Genomic DNA, 22,744 nt, shown 5'->3' with positions numbered 1-22,744 from the left:
AGTTTTTTTTTTTTTTTACAAGAGACCAGAGAGTAAATGTTTAATTTTACATAGGACGTTTGGGCCAGTTTGGGACGTCTTCAAAACCTCAACAGAAAAACTGGCTGTCTGTCACCTAGAACTGGTTAGAAAGTTACAGGAATTCATAAAAGAACTCCAGAAGTACGGGGAAGAGCAACTGAAGGCTCATAAAAAGGTCTGATTTGTGAAAGTGTGCATGTGTGGATACTTGGATCTTTAAGAAGTACTGGAAGACTTACATTGACAATTACCTATTTGTTTACATTTGGCAGACAAAAGAGGAAGTATCTGGAACCTTGGAGGCAGTACAGAACATTCAGAGCTTTACTCAATCGCTGCAAAAAGCCAAGGAGTTATACAACATCAAGTGTGTAGAGTATGAGAGGCTGAAAAAGGAAGGAGCCGCCCAGAAAGAGATAGAAAAGGTAACAGGGGTTTGTTCTGTGATTGCGCTGTCGTACTGTCATACCCCTTCAAGAGACTTCATTGCCTTTCCTAAACTGGTCTGGAAAATGGCCAGACAACATGGTAGCCTTCAGCTCTCTGGTTGTTTTGCAAGCTCTAACACAAATTTCTAAATAGATAGAATATAACCTCAAGGACTACTATTTAGTTTATTTTTTTTAATCATTCACAAGTAGGGACATTTATGGCAACTGATGCACAGAAAAGATTATCACCATCATTTTTGTAAGGTGTGTTTGACTAAAGTCCGGCAGGAGTGAAGATCCCGACAGGCTATTTAGGTGAGTACAGCTAACCCTGTCCCCCCCCCCTAACTCTCCCTTAGGGGTGCCTAACCCTAACCCCCCTGTCCCCGCAGCCTAAACCTAAGTCCCCCGGGAGCCCTTAACCTTAATCCCTCCACGCCCCGCCGCAGCTGTCCAAGCCTGCCGCCCGGCTTACCTTCATTCCGTATGCAGGATGTCGGGCTCCCGGCGTAGGGTTAATGATAGGTGTCGTGATTTCGGCGCCTTACATTAGACCCTTGCCGGGATTAGACTGTTGGAAAGCCGGCGGTCGGCATTTCGACCGTCTGCTTCCTGACTGCATCCCGTGTTTGACTAGGGTCGTATCTTTTTCTCTATTTCATCCTAATCCTTTTGTACTCCCATATTCTCTCGGTGTTGACATGGGCAAGAATAGAACAACCAATAGCCAACAAGATGATCGGAACGTTCAGAGCAGCCAAGATCATTTTCAGGAGATAGAGTTCTGTTCTAGTGGGAGGCTGGGATCTCTTCATTCTTCTGGTTGTAGTACAGAGAACAGGTTGTATGTGGAAAGGGCAGTGACATGATTTCATGAGGGAACGCATAGGCAAGCAGGGAGCACAGACTAACTTCTAACTGATGAAAGAAGGGGATGTAGTAAAAACACACAAAGGGAAATCCTCCCGGAGATGTTACTTATCATGTTTTCTACACAAGGTATGGAGAACTAGCTGCACACTTTCTAAATAAAAACAATAAACATAGATTGCACCACCCAACTAGCTAGTTCCTCTACTAGTAATAATATATAGATAATCGTAATATAGTTGTTTTCGGACACAGTCCTTAAAGGGACAGAAGGGAAGAAAAAAGAAAACGAGAGCACAGAATAAGTGACAGTAACTCACTGCCCAATGGGTATGAAAACAGTAATTTAATAATCCACAATAACAACCAGAATACTCCTAAAATAATTTTTCAGCAAAAAAAAATAAAATAAAAAGTGTATCGATATAATAGCCACACACAAATAAAGTATGCCATATAATAACTAATGGATCAATATAAACTATTAATACACATAAAAAGACCATAATATTCCTTCTGGGATAAATGGCATACCATCTGGTATAACAGATAATAAAGCACTGTAAACCACTGAACTTTCACACTGAAAGTGAAGTATATTGTGTATCACCTGATAAGTGTAGAAAAGTCCAGAAATCTGATAATCCCGCTTGAACATCTTATTATCCACTTCATAAAATGTAATAGATGTTAATCCACAACTGCGGTGGCTGTTTTAATGTCAAACCTATAAAGCAATCCGGCAGTGGATAAATAAATATAGCCAGATTACAAATGCAAAGTATAGTCCTAAAGATGTGCACGTTATACCAGATTGAATGCCTGAGTTCTGTTGTGTGGCACTTACAACATTGCCATCGGGTATCCTGTGTTTCTAGCAGTGCCACTGTCCCCCTACCCACCTCTCATGGTCCAGTCGTGCAGGCGGTCATCCGCTGATCGGTGTTACTGCATCTCTTCCTGGCTGTAGCGTCTCAGCCTGGAACTCCGAGCGGCAGCTTCCGGTTTCAGCGTGCACCTTCCTCTGGTTCCTCGGGCAGCAGAATGTCAGCATGTGAAGTTCCTCAACACATTTCTCCCCTTGGGACTTCATTTGCATCATCCTGTACTGTATTCTGTACTGTAGTTCTTACATCTACCTTGGTTTAGTACAGTTCATAAAGTATATTAAAGTATACACTGGTCATCTTAAATATCCTTACCCTAGTTGTCAATTGGTTACACCTATTTCTTGCACTTGTCACTTTACCACCATGGAAATCATTTGATGTACTAGAGGCAGAGGTTATAACATGACTAAAGGCCCCCATACATCAGCAATAGATTGTGGCAATTTGCAATTGATTGTGTATAAATATCTGCAATGTATGGGCTTCGCAGATCGCAGATTGCAACCAAAAAGTGATAGGAATTGTTAAATCAGTTTGTCCAACATGTTGGATTTCACAGATGGATTGGGGCTGTAGATTGCTAGTGTATGCACACGATCAGCAGATTTGCAGACCATTACTAGTAAAATGATGGAGCCTTTCAAGATTTGCAGATCATTTTCAGCAAACACAGATCTGACAATCACTGAAAACGATCTGTAGTGTATGGGCGCAGATTGCTTGATTGAAGATTTATTGCCCAATTTTAGGATTTCCCAAATTGTTCAATTGTGGTTTTCTGATTGCTGATGTATGGGGACCCTAGACTTGCCCATGTACGTCACTAGGCCTTTATACCTATAGTGATTTTAAAATTAATCATTTGTTTTAATAGCAAAATCTCTAACATGTGACCTGTCTTCCTGATGGCTATAGGCCTATGTAAAGTTATTATGGTCCCATTAAGCATCTTAAATGTGGCTTTTTACTATACAGAGTTCAGACCATTTTACATTGCTTTAGCTTAGTACACAGGCTTTACACTGGAAATGGGAGTTCTTAACAGAACTTTTTGCCCTTTTTTAACATCCGTACTTCAAGTAATAGAGCAGCAAGTGGTCACAGCCTGGGATTTGTATCATTCAGGTAATATTCGCTCATGCTGGTTCCTCAGCCATGCTTAGTTCTAATAGAAAAGACTTTGGGCCTGATTCAGAGCCACTCTTAAGCGGCCGCTCGTTCGCTCCGAGCGATGTTCGCACATCTGCACATGCCTATGGGTCGTAATGCGCATGCGCCAACCAGTCAGTGCGGTCGGAAAACGTGTGTTCGCAAAATTGCGAGTGCCTGCTAATTTGAGTGACAGGATGAGGCGTTTGTGGGTGGTAACAGGGGAAGGTGCTTGAAAACGGGGAATGGAGATCTGAACGCAGGCGTGCCAAACGGTCAAAACGGGCGTTATAAGGGTGTGCATAATTAACAAAGCAGCGTCATCGGCCACATCACTTGGTTGTCTGTTAGCCTGAACTGTTCGCATGATTGCGGTAGGAAAATCCAACCACAAGCACTGTGAGCAGTTCAGATGCCTTTCGATGTATTCGATTAATCTAATAAATAGCGGAGATGACGTATGATGCGAGCGGCCAGGGGGCATCTTTTCAAAATAGTGAGCGCATGTTTCGTTCGCTCGCTCAGACATAGAGGCGTCAACAGACCGCAAAGAGCGAACGCTCAATTTAAATAGCCGGCCCCTTTTTCTGAACGAGCGAGCGCAAATAGCGTCTGGCTCTGAATCAGGCCCTTTGTCCAGAGTTGGTTCGTGCCTACATTGGCATGTAGCACATATTCTTATCCCTATGGATCTAATTCTTGGTGTAAGGAATAAATGTCGTGGAAGCCTTTGTACGTTATTTAATGTATGATTTTGATTTACTTTAGGCATCGATAAAGGCCAAAAAAGCCACAGAGAGTTATAAGGGATGTGTTGAGAAATATGCAACTGGAAAATCTGACTTTGAACAGAAAATGGTGGAGACTGCACAGGTAAAAAATCAGAATTATAAGTCATTTTTTTATTTTCTGTGACTGCTTCACTAAAATAGTCACTGCTCGGCTCCCTTTTGTCACAGGTGAATGGTTCATACACCTAAACCTTCCTCGGCCAATGCTGTTTAGAATAGTGAAACCCCATCAAAATCCGTCCAGTGGTTCGAGAGATTTGCCCGAACGAACAGGCAAACCCCACAACTGGGAACTTTATTATAGAGCGAGAGAGCTCAAAAAAATTGATAACTCTTTTTCTTCAAGGTCCTAACGATACTGCCTTTGAACCTCTATACACCCCTGCCTATACCTTCTAATATCCTGCCTATAAACCTCTAAGGATGACGCTGTTTTGCGTACGCAGTCATACAGTAAATAAAGACTCCAGACCTAGAACCTGTGGTTCCAAAGCACAAGTATTATTCAAGTAAAAGTAAAGTCAGTTACACGCTATGATCTTAAATACAATTTAGCGCAAAGTAATTATACAGACCCAAGTACAGTTATACATACGCAGCGCTCTCTGGACCAGATGTATGCATCAGCAAGAAACCCCCGTCAATCAGCATTCAGCACGGGAAGCAATCGGGAAGCTGACTGCCTAAATACCGGCAGCCGGCTTCCCGACTGTCTTATCCCGGCATGGGTGAAATGCCGGGTGTCTAGATGTAGACGCTCGCATTTCCCCGGCATCACGATCGTAGTGATGCCGGGCGCCGCGAGCGGACAGCCGCGGGGGGAGACGGTTAGGTTTAGGGCTCCCGGGGGGGACTTAGGGTTAGGCACTCCCCCGGGGGATTTAGGTTTAGGCAGCGGGGAAGGGGGTGGTTAGGGCTAGGCACCCCTAAGGAGGGTTAGGGGGGTTAGGTTAGTGTATACTTACCTATCCATGATCGGGATTTCCAGCGCTGTCGGGCTTCCGCTGCTTCTAACTCTGCTCCTGTCGGGCTGCCGCTGACGGGAATCGAACCGCCGGCCAGGCGGCCGGCGGTATATCATACCCATTCCTTCAGCACGAAGACTACAAACCCAGGGTCAGAGCACACATATTTATACCCCCCCAGAGATAGACAACACAATAGAGAAGTTTGTTGCTAATACCATTGGTCCTAACGGAGAGGGCATATGTTACAAGGCATCTAACAGGTTGGTTCAAATAGACACAGTCCAGCCTCTAACAACTGGTGGTCTCTGGTTTCCCGCCTCATGCAAATCCTAACAGTTGGTCATATAATGTACATTTTGTTGCTTGAAGTCTCTGCGGTCCATAAGTTGAGAATGCATTTTGCGATCTCTACATCGATGTTACCGGAATACTGTTGACAGAGTACGCATCAGTACAATACCAAACATGGCTTATTTATCACGTATAAAACCTTAGTTACAAAATAATCTCTATTTCATAGCAATTATAGTATATGTGCATACTTGAATCTTAAAGCTTATGGAACCTTGTATGTGAATATGTAATGTGTGAGTATGTGGGGTTTAATGTAAATACGCTAGTTACTTGGGGCAGATGCGTGTGCATGAAGCTAATATTCAGCGTTTTTCATACAGGATCTTATGCATTCGCTAATATGCGACTAGTTAACTGCGCAATTGTGCTATTAATGTGTGTATGAGAAATGGTGTAAGATGCAATTGCATGATGCTAATAGTAATATCGCCACATGTACTAAAGGGTGAGTTTATCTAAAATGGCACTTGGGCGGCCATTCGCAAAATTGGGTCTTGCGGTTTCATTTCCAAGATGGCGTCACCGCGATTCAATTTTAAACTGATCCTGTCTCAGCCAATAATCCAGCTTTGACAGTCCATAGGGACCACAGGGATACCACGGGGGGAGGGGGTGGGGGGGGGGGGGGTAATGTGGTTGGAGAGATCCAGGCACCAAACAGTTAAAGCTTTCAGCTCCCAGGATGCCTTGGGTCCTCTTCCATATATACCCCGTTCCCAGCCACAGGCCTTTAGTTTTGTAAACAAGCCTCAAGGCAGGAGAAGGAAAGAAGAGAAGGAAGAACAATCGTACACCAGAAACTCTCATTCAAGATGAGGGAATCAGTGACTAAAAGAAAAAATGCCCAATGCAGCCAGGTGCGTCAGGGTGGGTGCTCTGTGGACCCTATGGACCTTGAAGAAAAAGTTATCAATGGTAAGTCTACCATAACTCTAATTTTATTCTTCAGGGTCCATAGGGATCCACAGGGATACCATGGGGATGTCCTAAAGCAGTTCCCCTAGGGTGGAGGACGCTCCTGAGCAGAAAAGAGAACTCGTCGCCCAAAGGAAGCATCCTGAGAGGCAAAAGTATCAAAGGCGTAAAACCTAAGAAAAGTGTGGACAGAAGACCACATGGCTGCCTTGCACAATTGTTCAGCAGAGGCATCACGACTAAATGCCCACGATGGCCCTACAGATCGGGTAGAATGTGCTGTCACCTTGTTTTTCGACGGAGATCAGTCTGTGTGTACAACTGTGAGATAGTCATACGTAACCATCGAGCCAGGGTCTGCTTGTTAGCTGGCCATCATCGTTTCTGAAAACCATATAATACAAAACGAGCAACTGATTTTCTAACAGAGTCTGTATGCTCTACATAGATACGACGAGCGTGAGCTACATTCAGGGAGGCTTCACCTACAGAGAGGGCTGGAGCCTGAAAGCTGGAAATACAATTTCTTCATTTACATGAAAACTGGACACTACCTTAGGAAAAGGGACACTCTCTCGTACGAAGAACAGCTCTATCCTGGTGTAAAATAAAAAATGTGGATCGACAAGAGAGCGCTGCCAAATCAGAGACTTTGCGTGCAGAAGAAATAGCGAGGAGAAACTGTTTTCGCTGTCAACCATTTCAAGTCTACAGAGTCCAGAGGCTCAAATGGGGGAGCTTGTAGCCCCTTAAGAACCAAAGACAGATCCCACGGTGCTACCAGTGGGACAAAAAAAGGCTGAACTCACAGAACTCCCTGAAAATTTTTTCTAACATCTGGTAATGAAGCAATCTTTCTGTGGAGCCAGACTGACATGGCAGAAAACTGCACACTCAAAGTCGCCAGGCGAAAAGCCAGTACCCGGGAAACCCTAAACACCTTAGGACAGTGGTTCCCAAACTATTTTGTATCACGGCGCCCTAGAGTATCAACATTGTTTTCACAGCACCCCTAAGTTTGTTGTTGAGAAATTCAGAAAAAAATTTAATAAAGTAGTAAAGTGATGTAAATTGTGCTTACCTGTCATCCTTAGGGTCAGTCATGTGGTGGTGGACAAGTTTGCACTTCTGTTTGTCCACATATTTACATTATATTGACCATAAATAAATTGATTTGCTGTTGGACCACCAACCTGAGGCACCCCTGCAAGTGTCCCGAGGCACCCCATGGTGCCACGGCGCACAGGTTGGGAACCACTGCCTTAGGACCATACTTCCTGTGGAAACACCATTGACCAAAATAATGCCAAACCCTGTAATAGATGCGGGCAGAGGCAGGCTTTCGTGCCCTAAGCATCGTTTCAATCACAAAGTTGGAGAAACCTTGTGGCTCTTGAATCTTCCATCTTAAGAGCCAGCCATCAAAGCCAGACTAGGTAAGTCTTGAATGCTGTCAGGGACCCTGCGTTAACAGATCCGACCATAGAGGAAGGGGATACGGACTGTCTATGGATAGATTCTGTATGTCGGTGAACCAATGACGTCTGGGCCACTAGTATTACTGTTCCGCCTTCCTGCTTGAATTTCCTGAGGACTCTCAGGAGGAGGGAAATTGGAGGAAAGAGATAAGCCAGCTTGAAGTTCCATCTTACTGCTAGTGCATCCACAAATGCTGCTGATCGGTCTTTGGACCCGGACATGGAGACCTTGTGGTTGTGACGTGATGCCATGAGGTCTATGTCTGGAAGGCACCATTTGTTCACCAAGAGCTGAAACACTCCCGGGTGGAGAGACCACCCTCCGGCGTGTATGTCCTGACGACTTAAAAGGTCTGCTTCCCAATTGAGGACTCCCGGTATGAATTTTAACGAGGTGGCCAGAAGATGACGTTCTGCCCAAATCAGAACCTTTGTTACTATCTTCATGACTGCATGACTTTGCGTGTCTCCCTGATGATTGAGATGGGCCACTGTAGTCGTGTTGTCGGACTGGATCTCGACCGGCCTGCCGTGGAGCATTTCCTGTGCCATGATCAGTGCTTTGTATACTGCTCACAGCTCCAGAATGTTTATTGTAAATTACTTTTCTGCTTTTTCCATCTTCCCTGAAAGGTGTGGTGATCTGTCACTGACCCCATCCGGGAATATTGGCGTCCGTGGTGAGAAGCACCCAATTTGGAATCCCGAATGGCCACCTTTTAGTCCAGATGATCCTTTTTCAGCCACCACAAGAGGGAGAGACGAACCTCTGGAGTGAGAAGGATCCTCTGGGACCTTTATTAGTTGATACTGTCCATTCCACCTGGAGAGAATCAATCCTTGGAGAGGCCTGGAATAAAACTGAGCATAACCCACCATGTCGAAGGTGGATACCATTGATTCCAGGGCCTGCATCGCTGATGGAATGGATACCCTTTGCTTGCGTACTCGCAATGGTAGGGCTGCAATCTTGTCCTCTGGTAGAAACACCCTTTGTACCTGAGAATTCATAAGTGCTCCCAGATGTACCATATGCTTGGTTGGAAAAAGAGAGCATTTCTTCTAATTGATGATCCAGCCGTGCTTTTATAGGCAGGCTATATTCATTTGAAGATGGTATTGTAAAACAACTGGAGTTTGTGCCAATATCAGAAGATCATCCAGATATGGTAGTATTCTGATTCCCTGACGCCTGAGATAGGCAGTCATACCCGGGGGGCCGTTGATAGGCCAAAGGGCAGTGCCTGAAATTGGTAATGTTGTTGTAGGGCAACAAACCATACAAATTGTTGGTGGGATGGCAAGAACATGCAGATACGCATCCTGAATGTCCAGGGAATCCATAAAATCCCCAGGCTCCATTGCTAAAATAATTGACTGGAGAGTTTCCACTTGGGTACATGGATAAACCTGTTGAGGGTTTTTAGATTTAAAATAGGGCGATGAGACCCATTTTGGTTTCTGAACCAAAAATAGATTGGAATAATAACCCCTTTCTTGTTGCAATACCGGAACCGGGATTGTTACCCCTGTCTGCCGCAGGGAGTGAATGGCCTCTTCCTGAGGGGCCAAGGCCTTGACCACACCTGATGGAGGATCTGTGCAAACAAAACATCTGGGGAGGATGCCACCGGAAAGTGAGGGCATATCCCTCAGAGATCACTTCTTGGAGCCAGGCATCTGTTTGATGCCAATATCCACAAACTGAAGAAGTCGGCCTCCCACCCTGGGATCCTCCAGGAGTTAGCCGCCCATCAGGCCGAGGGTTTGTCAACCGGCTTAGAAGCTGGACGGCTGACGGCCCAGACCTCTTAGTTTGTCGCCTGGATGTCCTGCGAAAACTAGACGAGAAAGATTGTTCCTTTGCTCGTCCCTGAGGACGAAAGGACCGAAAATAAAACTGCCTAGATATTATTGTACCTGTCGATGGCAGACCTGCAGACTTTGAAGCCGCCAGAGTGTCTATTATCTTATCTTCACTCTGCTCCAAAAAGTATATTTCCATAGAAAGGTAAAGTTTCCAGCGCATTCTTTGATCCTGTATCAGCTTTCCAGGGTCTTAACCAAAAACCCTGCGTGCCACTACTGAAGCTGCTGATGCTTTAGAAGCTAAAATTCCAGCATCTACTGCAGCTCCTCCCAAATAGGAGACCGCTTCCAGTCAGTAGGAGATATACATCATCTGTTCTCTGGTAGCATCTGGTAGAGAGTCTTCCAATGCCCCGTCCATTCTTCAACAGCTTTGGCTACCCTTGCTCCAGCCATAGCTGGACGAGTAACAGCTCCGATGATGAAAATATTGCCTTAGGACATGTTTCAATTTTCCTATTTGTAGAATTCTTAAGAGAAGATGCTGACGGAATAGGCAACGTAGCACTTCTGACTAAGTGCGTCACATGAGCATCCACAGTAGGAGGTAGCTACCACTTAGTACATTCAGAAACTGGGAAAGGATACAATGATGTTAATCTTTTATTCACATAAAACCGTTTATCCGGGTTACCCCATGCCTCTTCCATAAGCTCAATGAGCTGCTCTGATTTTCATATACACGAGGTGGACTGTGAGCGTCTCATATGCACGAGGTGGGTAGGAGGAGCGACCCAGACTCGCCAAAACCTTTGAAGTGCCTTCCTCCCCTAAGCTGCATCAACCGGCCGGGTACGCTGGCTTTGTGGCAGCAGAAGCGTCCCCTGCCGATCCCCGGCGTCAGACGATAAGGCCCCGGTGGTCTTGTCTCCTGCGCTGCTAGCAAGCTTTGCCGAGACCCGCCGTAATTACCAGCACCTGTTACTGGTGTTGCGGCCCGGTGGAGGTAGACTGAGTCGCAGTACATGCATCTTAATTCAGATGCTCAGTACTGCCAACCCAAAAACAGAAAATAAAACCTAAAATAAAAGCTTAGGACTGCCTGAGCAGTCCCCTGTTACAAAGGTGCGTCTGAATCCTGCTGCACCAAACTAACAACTGAAGGCTGGGGGCAGGGTATATATGGAGGAGTACCTGAGGCATCCTGGGAGCTGAAAGCTTTTACTGTTTGGTGCCTGGATCTCTCCAACCACATTACCCCCCCCCCATGGTATCCCTATGGACCCTGAATAAGAAAAAGAGAATGCATTTTATGCCACAATATATCCCACAATAAAATTGCAGCAGGTTGTCAGACTGAACCTGGAAGAAATGGACTCATTAAAAGCTATTTTTTTCAAAATTGTATAGAGCAAGTACTACAGAAGACAGTCACACTTTCCATATATTACATACATACACCACAATATATATTTGATTATTTCATAGATTACAAACTAGGTGCCTTTTGTACTTGATTACCTTGCTATTTTATAATTATTTTTTAAAGGACAAAATTAAAAAATTGCTTGATACTGTAACCAAACACACTTGAATACTGGGTGTTGCTTTCCTTGGCTCCAAATGGCTACTTGCCTTCCATTTACTCATAAAAACATTGTGTTGATTGTACCAATTCCCCCACAGAGGAATGGCTCTAGTAAAGCCCTAATCAGCTGTAGAGAGTAATCACTCTAATGAGAAAAGGTGAAGTGTAGAAAGGTGCTAGATACATAGGAGCAGCTACTGCTGCATGTATTAGAAGTAAGGTGAAAAATAAAGATGTGAAAATACATATATAATAGACAAACAATAGTGGTGCTAAAAGTGCAAAAAAAGGAAAAATGTGTTATAATGTGATGCCCTGAAGCAGCCCAACCAAAGCAATCCAGGGGACCCGGATTGGGGACAGGTGGGGAGAGGTGCTAGCCTAAGCTGAAGGAGTCTCATGCCTTCAGGTGTGCATAAAAGCACATTAAATAGGGTTATGATGATATTTATCATAACCATGGGGACTGCCTGTTCTTTGGACTTTGGGTGAACTCTGATTTTTCATGTTTTTCTAACTTTCTTATTTATAATGTATGTAAATAACCTTGCTTTTGCATCCAGTTACATGGTTAATCCAGCAATTTTCCTTTCCACTTAATCTAAAATGCTAATTGCTATATATAATAAAGCGAATAATAACCTTCGCAAAAGTCTAAAGTTCTCTATTTTTACTGAATTTGGGATGTGTGACAGTCTATGTATGCTCGCTGTACAGCTGAGTGGAACCTATTTGAGTAACTGATATCAGCAAAAGGAAGCAGCCTGTAGTTTACTTTAATGGGATTGTGTACAGAAAGTGATAGAGGGGAACATTTCATCTCTGGGAAGTTTTAAATGTAATCGTAAAAATATTACTTGTTACTATTTTGGATAGCTCTACCTGTGATTTGTTTCTTATAAGCATACATTTCTATACAGTCGGCATTGCTCAGTATAGTAGCCAGTCTGGTTTCTGATGGCTAGTGAAAGTAATAGACAATCACTCATTTTCTCTTTCATCCAATGGGTTGGTCGGGGAAAATAACTATAGGGTATAGGCATTCCTGCCATGCTTCCTTATCACATATATTTTTTTTAATATAGTCTATTATATTTACAGTTACACACATTAAAATGTTTAAAGCTACATGTTTAAGTTGGTGTGTCAAATAATATTGCATGTGGGCACCGAGTATTACATGGCATTATTTTTTTAAACTGTGCATGCTGGTACTGTATATCACTCACAAGAGCACATTTTATTAAGCAAACATTGATGCCTGTTCTGCTTGGCCCATTTGCTCCCAATATTTCTCTGTGCGGTACAGAAAGGCCTGTCATACTACTGAACAGATAAACAGCCAATTGGCACAATGTGCTCTGCTCACAGGAGCTTACTGTCTGGCTATTACTGTACTCTGCATGCACACCTCCGTGCTCACACTCTGTTATGCAGGGTATAGACATAGACCAATTCCTCCAGCATGTGTCTGGCTATTACTGTACTCTGCATGCACACCTCCATGCTCACACTCTGTTATGCAGGGTATATACATAGACCAATTCCTCCAGCATGTGTCTGGCTATTACTGTACTCTGCATGCACACCTCCATGCTCACACTCTGTTATGCAGGGTATATACATAGACCAATTCCTCCAGCATGTGTCTGGCTTCCGAGCTGTTAATCTTTTCTGTAGCGGTGGGGGGTGGGCGGGGTGGAACAGACTAAACTGAGGACTGACACAACTATAATCACCTGGTCTCTTCAGCTCTGCTTTAGTTTTAGCACTCCATTTGTTTTTAACTATATAATTTTGCTTTAATGATTTATCATAAAATGACATGTACAGCATACTTAAAGGTGGAGTAGGATTGTGCTATAAATAAGGATATGGCATAGTTACCATTCCTCTTAGACCAGTGGTATAGTCACTCAAACGTCTTCAGGCTGTGTCATCCTTTGAGAGAGAACTTTTTTGTTTTCTTGGCATGTGGGAGTTTATCAGGAACTTCTGCTCGTGGGTGGAGTTGACCTGTGAAATAAAAAAACGTGGGTGGTTGTAGTGTAGAATTGTGTAACAACTGGAAAATGACACAGTATTAATAGTATATAATGGTGAATAAGGGAGATTAATCTAGGGGGCTGTGTTGTAGCAACAGTCACTCTAATAATAGATTAAACTGTAACATTGGGTAAATTGATGCATTTTTATGGCAATTGAGTCTTCTCCCGTCCCCAGCATATTAAATGCCTCCGACGACTTTAATAATCGTTGCAGCATGAAGTGCAACCGTTGGGCAGGTTTGCACATTTAAGGGGCAATTCAATAAGCAGCTGGGGCACCATTTGCTGTTCTGAAATGGCACATTGCAGCCAGCAACATCACTAGTTTTTCTTTGTACCCCAGAGAGGTGCGCAATAAAATTTGCAAAGTTGAGCTACCATAATAAGCGGGTATATGTACACGGCCGCACATAACATGATTTTGGAGCAGGCTGGGATCACCATCGCTACTGATGGTCACAATGGTGCTCTCTTGGTCAGGCTGAAGCCTCCCATAGCCTCGCTAGTGCCTGGTCATGCAAGAGGCCAGAAATCTGCGTCTGCTAACGCAGACCCTGGCCTCGTCCATCCCGGATATTTATAACTTATAAACATCATCTTTGTATATTGTAATAATTTTTTAGTTAAAACTGGATCAATAGACACTGAAGCTTACTGTAGTGAGGGGAGAGTTACAGTGAGTAGGGGGTGAGACAGGCTCCCGGCGCTTGGACCCACCTCCATGAGTGTCTCCCCAGCCATTGACCTCACTGCACGTCATTGGAACATACATCTCTGATTTAGCCTCATAGTACACTATGCTGCAGTGCAACTTTGAGACATGTTAATAAATGTGCCTGAAAGCTCATCTGATGCAAGGTCAACATGTGTTTACAAGGTAAACTGCCTTTAAGCCGCATACACACTAGATGATTATTATGTACGATATGGACGTTAACGATATCGTTCAACGATATATCGTTCATATTGTTCAGTTTGTATGCAGTTAACGTCCAACGATTCGCGCTCTCGCAGGTCATTAATGATGTCTCTTGTCATCTGTACATGCAAAGCCAATCTGACGATCTAGTCAAGAATTGCTTGTTCTGAGAAGTATCAGGATGACTTAACTGAAAGGTATCTTTAAACATATCTTTCAGTGTGTACACCCAATAACGTTTGTCCTGTACTACTAAAAGGTCAAGGGAAATCTCTCACCAATATCGTTCATACAGCACATAGTCTAGTGTGTATGAGCCTTTAGTGCAGGAGTGGGGAACCTTTTTCCTGCCGAGGGTCATTTTGGATATATATATATAACGTTATATGCGCACCTTCATGGGGGAGGTGCCACAATCGCCGGTGATTACAGCAATGCCCGGAGTATCCAGCGGTCTGATCGTCTGATTCGTCCTAAGGACGCTCCAGGCGGCACTGCTGCATAGATTCTGGCTGCAGGTTGCCATTCTAGGCACCTTGCTAGCCAGATGAGGCTAGCAGAAAAAAAGCTTAGAGGGCCAGACCAAATGATTCCGTGGGCCTTATACGGCCACCGGGCCTGAGGTTCACCATCCCTGCTTTAGAGTCTTCATGTTTTATATAGAATTGTACTTCTGTTTTAAGATGGGTGACAAGGAATGTTTTAGTTTTATTGGAGCCACATAAATGGATACGTACAATCGTACATACTTAGGCTAAAATACAAATTCAAATACATCTGAAGCACAGGATACTTTATAAATATGAGCATTTAGGGGAGTATACAATTAGCCGCAATTGTCGAGAAACTAATTTTTCGCCGATTATCCCCGTTTTTCAACAATGTTTTTCTTTCCCCCCCCTATCCTATTATTTCGGACGAAATAATAGGACATTTCTCCAGAAAACACACAGAATCAGTGATAAGCTTGTTTAGGCTGTAAAGAAAAAAAAAAAAAAGAACACCACTAATAATGGATTATATTTCGGGACACATCAGGTCCCGGAAAAAAAAAAACTGATAAGTGCCAGGGCGGACTTCGGGGCTAATTGGATAGCCCGAGTGATCCATTAGCGCCCGAATGATGTTCGGGGCTAATTGGATACTTCCCTAAATCTCTGAATAAGCATCTGTGATGTCTCATTTACAGGGAGTTTAGCAGTTTGGCTGGCACTCATAAATTGGGTTTCTATTTGTCCATAAATTTCCCAGAATAGTTTTGCAATTTGCCTCTGGTAATCCCGTACATGCTGGGAACACAAAGGTCACATGAATGTGTTTTATTGCAAGTCGTAGCTAAAAGAATGCACAGGTTGACTCTTCTGGCCTGAGCTATAGTCATATGTATATTTTGTGTTTACTAAATAATAGTAAAACATATTTATTAATAAATATGAAATCCCTACAGCAAATAAAGATCTTTTTGGTTTGGGCCAAGACTCAGATTATTTAGGAGTCTGTTTTGGAAACCCCTAACTCCCTTTAAGTATTGTCTTTAGTTTACAGCCGACTAAAGATTTATAAAATGTAATTACAACATAACTGTTATGGTAATTGTACGAAATACAAAACTATAATTTATAGTTGACCGAGCATAATGGGTTTAGAAAAATGGGATTATACTAAAGATATACAAGTAATATACACATGTGTTTAATGTATAATTTTATATTTGTTTGTGTGTTTTCTGTCTTGTGCATGTGTAATGTAGCTCTGTAAATTCCATTTATTCTATTTCTTACCCATACTGTGTTATAGAACAGAAGCTTTCTCTGGATGCTGAAGTTATATTATACATCTTGGATATTCCCACAATTATTTTGATGTAATCGCATGTTTTCAGTAGGAATGAATTAGAACTGTTATTCATTAACTGAAGGCAATGCTGGCCAGTACTCTGCAGTTAATATATCAGAGTAGGTAATGTAATCTGCTCCTTTATTGTAGGATTCTGAAGGAAAATGTAATTTCCTTTTTTGTTTTTTATGTTTATCTGATATTGATGTTGTTAAACCTGCTTACAGTATGTCTTGAGATTTTATCCCTTCATAATGAAAGAAATGTTGATCTATGTGAGTTTGATATTGCTTATGATGGACACAGCTTTGTTTTGGTGGCATATTAAATTTAGTTTATGGACAGTTAAGAAAAAACAGGCAAGTTAGGGGAAATAGAGATGCTTTACCATGACATTTCCTATTTATACTCCTGCATAAACCCGCAGTCACATGGTACAATATTCTTCAGAGAACGATTACATGTATTTTGAGAAAACATCATAATCTTTCTCCAGAGATTTTTTTTCCCGTTTTCGTTTTCTCGAGAAAATAAATCTCCATAGTGACACTGGTTTTTCGCTGGAAAAGCTATCCACTTACAAGCTAACAAGATTTTTTTCGGGGGTTTGGGCTGGTTTTGTCTGCGATTTTTATTTTTATCAACTATGAGCAGGTAATAGGTTGTGCAGAACCGCTATTTTTGGCTAAAAATGTCAGTACTGGGTGCAGAATCACGGGGACACCTACCTAATGACTAATTGGGCAAGAATTTGTATTAATTAGCCTAAATTGACCAATAATGAAATGTCGTTTTTGGGGTGAAAAAGTGCAAGGAAATGGGCTAATTGATGTGGAACAGGTATATGGGGGTGCTGTACGAATAACATAGGTGTATTTAAGATTGCAGGTGGCTGTTAGAGGTGTATTTTGAAGGTTTTTGCTTAAAATGACCCAAATTTATACTTACCATTTTTATACAGCCCCAATTTAAATAGAAAATACATTTTGCAAGAAAACACATTCAGTAAATATACTAAAGTAGAATAAACATTTTCATGGAAAATTATACAATGTTGGTAACAGTGTAATCTAGCAGTGGAAATATGCTGGTCAGAATGGTGTAAGGACTACGGCACAGGAGCCTTTAAATAGGGCGATAAGTTCCCACTCCCCAATTGCATGATTGGTCTGTATTCGGGAGATCTTTACAACTGGATAGCACGTAAACTATGAAAGCAAAAGTAGTAGGTTTCTCTCGATGGCCACGAAAACGGGATTCAGCCGAAAGACTGCTGAGAACAAACTGAAAGTTTGCTACTTGTTGGGGGCCCATTCATTGTTATGCATGCTTTCTTATATTTATTATGTATTTAAAGCTTTTTTAAGGGATGCAGTTACTATAGTGCTTAATATACAAATAATAGATTTTTTTGTGGGTGGATTTAATTGTTTAAAATGTAATTTACGTTAGCCAGTAATTTTGGGAGTACACCTAAAAATCTTTAAAGCAAAGTGCTTACATTGTTATGTCAAACAGTAGGTGATAGGCATTCCCTTTTAAATGGAATTTCTATTGTAGTCTGTATTTACTGGATAAACGTAGATTAAACACCAGACCTGCCTGTCTGCTGCCGTTCCTCATTGTCATTGTTGAATTATTTTTGTGTGTGTGAGGTGCGACACTGAGTGACTAAGCCACGCGAATATACACTCAGATTTTGGATGTTTTAAGCACCAATGTCTATTTGGCTATTTGGGTAGGTGAGAGGTGCCTATAGCCAGATAGACATTTTTAAGGACTTTATGTTGTATTTAAAGCACTACAACACCTGGTCTTAATATGACTGGTACAGATGTGTCTTCATACACCTTTGTGTTCTATGTGGTACAAGATGCAAGGCGTAACTTGGATGATCCGCCATGGGTGGTGATTCCCAAACTATCGTATTTTTCCCAAAATATACCGCCTTAATCGCATCACAGAGACATACAAGGTCGCATAGTGCACTAGGCACACAAGATTAGTACTTTTGATGCTGCAAAGGAATTGGTATAAAGTCACAGATTAAGCACAATGATACGTGGTGCGGCTCACTGGTATCGGACCTCCGGCTTTTGATATTTTTTTATACATAGATTAGGCTGCATGCCCTGCCAGTGTCTAGTGTCCCATGCATTGACATTTTGTTGCATTAGCAATGCAAATAACATGCATTGTGAAAAAGGCTGCATGATGGGGCTGAGTTGCAAAGTCTGTGGCGTACCAAATGGGGCTATTTGTCACAATGTAAAGATGGAGTATGTAGTCACATCTCAATATGTATGGGAAAACTTTTAGATTATTAATTTAGTATCTTCCATTTTGTGGAGTTACGGGATGTTATTTACCTGTAAATTGTAGTTCCTGTAACCCTTCACCATGTGTCCTTGCTACAGATGCACAATAAAATCTAGTTATGGTTTGATGGGGCAGATACGCTAGGCTTGGCCTCACACACATGTGCGGGTATCCAATTAGCTCCAAAAAAAATTTGGTAGTAAAATACAGGCTTTTATCTCCGATGTTCGGGTATTTTTCGCCAATTTTTTTTATCGTGCTATCAAATTAAAAACCGTTTATTACGCCCAAAAACTTTCTGTTTTTGTCACAAAAATACATAGGATACGGGAAAAGTCTCGGACCTATGTATTTTCTCTGCCGCGATCGGAGAAAAGCAAAATCCCTGGTAAGTGCCGGCTTCGGGGCTAATTGGATTGCCCGGGGTGAGTTAATTAGCTGGTCGTACATCGCATAGTTAGATCTGCCATGCTGTAGGGCAGATCTGCCAATCCGGGACTGGAAAAAGTCTGGATGCACGATAGATCGTTTGTAAACTGGACACTTTAAACACCAAATCGTTTGCAGAGCTGCCGGGGAGGAGTTTTAAGAGAAATCGTACACATCGTGGGATCGTGTGCAGATTGCCAAGTGTGTAGGCACCTTAAAAGTCATTATTCCTTTGGCACTTGCTGTCACTCATAGCTTTCTGTCAGTATTTACAAGGCAGATTATGGTTTATACTTAGCAATGTAGCGAGGATGGTATGTAAACTGCAGCCAAGATATGTAATAACTGGTTTGCATTATTAAATTGGAGAAAAATAAGAAAAATTGTTAGATTCCTGAAGCGCTGCTAATTGGTCTAGATCTTGGGGGCTACATAAGATTTAAAGTTTCACCAAACCTAAAATAGTGTTCCCGCTAGGTTGTTTTAGCGGGGTGCTGCGCCCTGCCTCATTTGAAAGTGCTAAAATGCACCCTGCGCTTATGGTGGGGCCCCGCTGAAATCTGTCTCCACCCGCGGACGGTAATGTCCCGCATCGGGAAAAATTCAAGTGAAATAGATGCCGTGCTTCCCCCTTTTCGAGTGGCACTCATACTAAATTACACAGCAATTTATTCTAGCATTACTTCAATTTAGGATACATCTCACCACAGGTCACATTTCAGGGAGACTGAGCCCCTTTCATGAGGACCTCTTTGATGGGGTGTATACAGAATTGAAGTAATGCTACCATACATTGCTGTGGGATTTATACATATTTACTAAATTTTTCAAAATCCTTTGTTCTTAGAAACTGTGGGACTGTATGTAATAAATAAACATATAGATAAAGATGTGTGTTTGTCACACTCAGTGTAAAGTGTGTATATATACACGTGTTCCTCTCTCAGACACTTTGGCAATGATTCTTTTTTGGGAGAAGTTATATGTATTAAAACTGTTGGCAGCTGTGATGTGAACATGGTATGAGTAATTGGTGCCTGGCACTTGTTCTGCCACGTGATCTGCGTTTAAGTGGCGCTTCACACCGTGTGTGTGTGTGTGTGTGTGTGTGTACACATGATTGTATATGCAAAATTCCTGGAAGAGATCAAATTATAGCTCCAATGCCAGCTTGGGCAACTTGAAATACATGTTGGGAGTTATAGAAAAATGGCTGCGGATTTACACGTCCTTTTCTACTGGTAGTCAGCAATTCTGTTCAGTCATTAGCTAAATATTAGCAATAGTCCCTAAGAGGAATTTCAGATCGAAGAGATCAGTTTGGACAAACCGTCAGCTTAGATTAAGGTGTGCTCTCCTGTTTTTTAACCTTGTAAGATCATGGGGTGGGAGTTGCTGTCTTTTTAGTTTCTCTTGTAGCCACCCCCACTAGAAACTGCATTGTAATTCCAAGTCTGTCCAATCACCACAGTTGTTATCCCAGGCATTAAACTGCAGGATACTCCTGTCATATTTGCTGATGTCTGCACAATCACTGTCTCACCCATCCCATGTTTCCTGTAGAACTTTTCCTGTTTTTCAGGCTTGCAGATATTTATTTGTAAAAGACTTTATCCGTGTCCTCTGTATCACTTGCTGGATTTTATTATTATCCTTAATTTAATACAGATGTGTGACTATACAGCTCAAATTGCCTATATGGTGTTATGTCCCCCAACATTTAATATTAAAGAGCACAGGGTAGCTCTGTTCCCTGAACCTGCCCTGACTTCATTAGTATAAAGAAATTTTAAGGGGCTCCCACATTAAAAATAGTTATTTCTCTCCACTGACTTATCCCCATCCATAATGTTTATTTTATTTTGTATTACTAGTTACCTGGCAGCTAATTTGCCTGCTCTCAGCTTGCATTGTCAGAGGTTTTGGAAGTGCTGTTTTTAATGTTCTAGTGAACCCCGGCCCATGATCTCTTAGGCATGCAGCATGGACACACAGATCTATAGACTTATCAGTATGTTGGCGTGTTGTCAGGAAGTGGGGATCTTCTGCAATCTGAAGATATGAACCATTAAGGAAAATAGAAACGGTTTATTGGCAATCTGACTTGTCGTCTGCGTTTCATGAAATTTTGAATAGCTGGCACTAAATCGGGGTGGATTTTGCAATTCTCATTGCAATAACTTGAAGACTTGCTCATTGATAGAAGTGTTACCTGACATTGGAAAACACATATTAAGATTTCAGACCACTCCGAATGGCAGAACTGCATGAATATTCCTATTTCTGTGATAATTACTTAACTAGTAGTCAGAGAGTAGCTTATTCGGAAACTGTGTGCTTCAATGGAGCCATCTTGGAACCACACCATGTTTTTAAATCTGGGTACAGCCTAGGAAGACTGGTAAGTGCATAACACACTTGCCAATCATCGGCCTGATGTGTCGTGACTGACGTCACAACTGGGTGGGCATTTAAATGTGCTCGCCCAGTTGAGCTGACAGTCACCAGCAGCCTCTGCAGCAAGTGTACGCAGATATATTGGACATAGGCTGTGCTGCACAGCCAACGCGATACAGTATGTCTGTGAACGAGGTGGTTCAGGGACATACGGTCTGTACACACTGGCTGACGCACACACAATATACTGGCTGTTCAATTGAACGCTCTTTATATTGGCCAGGGTGTAGCCAGCATTAAAGGCTTCTCTGGAGGAGTAAATGGGTATTCCAGTAAACATAGATGTGTGCAATCGTATAAATGAGAGAAAATTAAAGATCATAAGATGATTTTATAATTCTAAGAAAGGTTGGTCATCTTAAATTAGTATTGCGATTGCGTTACTGAACTGAGACAAATCGGCGGCACTATTTTTGTATTGGACACTAAGACATCGACTTTCTAAGTATCTCAGAGGTACAATACAGTTAGTGTGAAAAAGAATATGGATGGAATCCTGGGACAACAAATTTAATCAGCCAGGACAATTGATTGATTGTAAGTCAGATACCATCAGTAGATTCCATAGAGACCCAACGTACGGTAACTTAACATATTTATTGAACCAACAGGCTGCCATTGTTACTGCACTTAGCAGCAGTAGTAATAGGGACTGAAAATCTGCAAGCTTTTCCTCGGCTGATCATTTTGTCACATGGTGCTCATACAGATGTTGCTGTTCCAAAATCCAATTAAAACAAATCAGCTTGAACACAGTACCAGCTAAAAACAATAGCAAATCCAAAATTTGATCAGATTCTTTCAGATATCTGTCGAGACTGGTTGAAAAATGGATTTTAACCATGACCATAAGCTGGGTACACATTGATAGATATATCGCCCATTCCATTGACCGGGTGATATATCTATAGTGCATCGCCAGGCGTGAACAGCAGATATGCCTACGAACGCCGACATCCACAGACTTATCCGATCTGCTGTGCAGCACATGGTCATCTGCTGGTGTGTACAAGCGACCCGCCGATGACCCGTACACATTCTGCAGGGATCTGGCGGTGATTGACAGCTCATTTGGGCGGGCAATTTAAATGCCCGCCCAGCTGAGCTGTCAAGCACGGCACACGGGCAGACGATTGGTAAATGTATACACACTTACCAATTGTGAGAGGTATGTGGGTCGGCCGACCCATCAACCTGGTGCCCTAGGGAATCTGGTGGTTGTCGTCAAATACTGTAGTCCTTGACCAAATTGAACATAGATCTGGAGTTACTGTATATGGGACATCTAATTTTATGTAGTGTCTTTGAAATGCTCTTAAAGAGAATAATTCTAACAACATTCATTCTACCTTTCCTCTTCAGATACAGCACTCATTTTTTATGGAGTTACTTGTCTTAAAATAGATTGTTGTTAAATTGGTGCAATAAGTCCAATTTACTGTAGAGTTAAGCTGGGTACACACCTATACATT

General features: G+C 42.3%; 1 protein-coding gene across 1 annotated transcript in view; it reads left to right on the top strand.

Annotated features, from left to right (window-relative positions):
• The window catches only part of FCHO2 (FCH and mu domain containing endocytic adaptor 2), a 144,931-nt gene that overhangs the window by 36,814 nt on the left and 85,373 nt on the right, over window positions 1-22,744 (top strand). The window contains exons 4-6 of the mRNA XM_088443761.1: window positions 55-196; window positions 294-446; window positions 4,130-4,234. Coding sequence (XP_088299887.1) covers window positions 55-196; window positions 294-446; window positions 4,130-4,234 — 400 coding nt within the window. The remainder of the gene's footprint in view (window positions 1-54; window positions 197-293; window positions 447-4,129; window positions 4,235-22,744) is intronic.

The sequence above is a fragment of the Taudactylus pleione genome, unplaced genomic scaffold (genome assembly GCF_031769625.1).
Source record: "Taudactylus pleione unplaced genomic scaffold, aTauple2 ptg000333l, whole genome shotgun sequence".
Classification (NCBI taxonomy): Eukaryota; Metazoa; Chordata; class Amphibia; order Anura; family Myobatrachidae; genus Taudactylus; species Taudactylus pleione.
The sequence above is the reverse complement of the archived record's forward strand: the minus strand, read 5'-3'. Positions and strand labels throughout refer to the sequence as shown.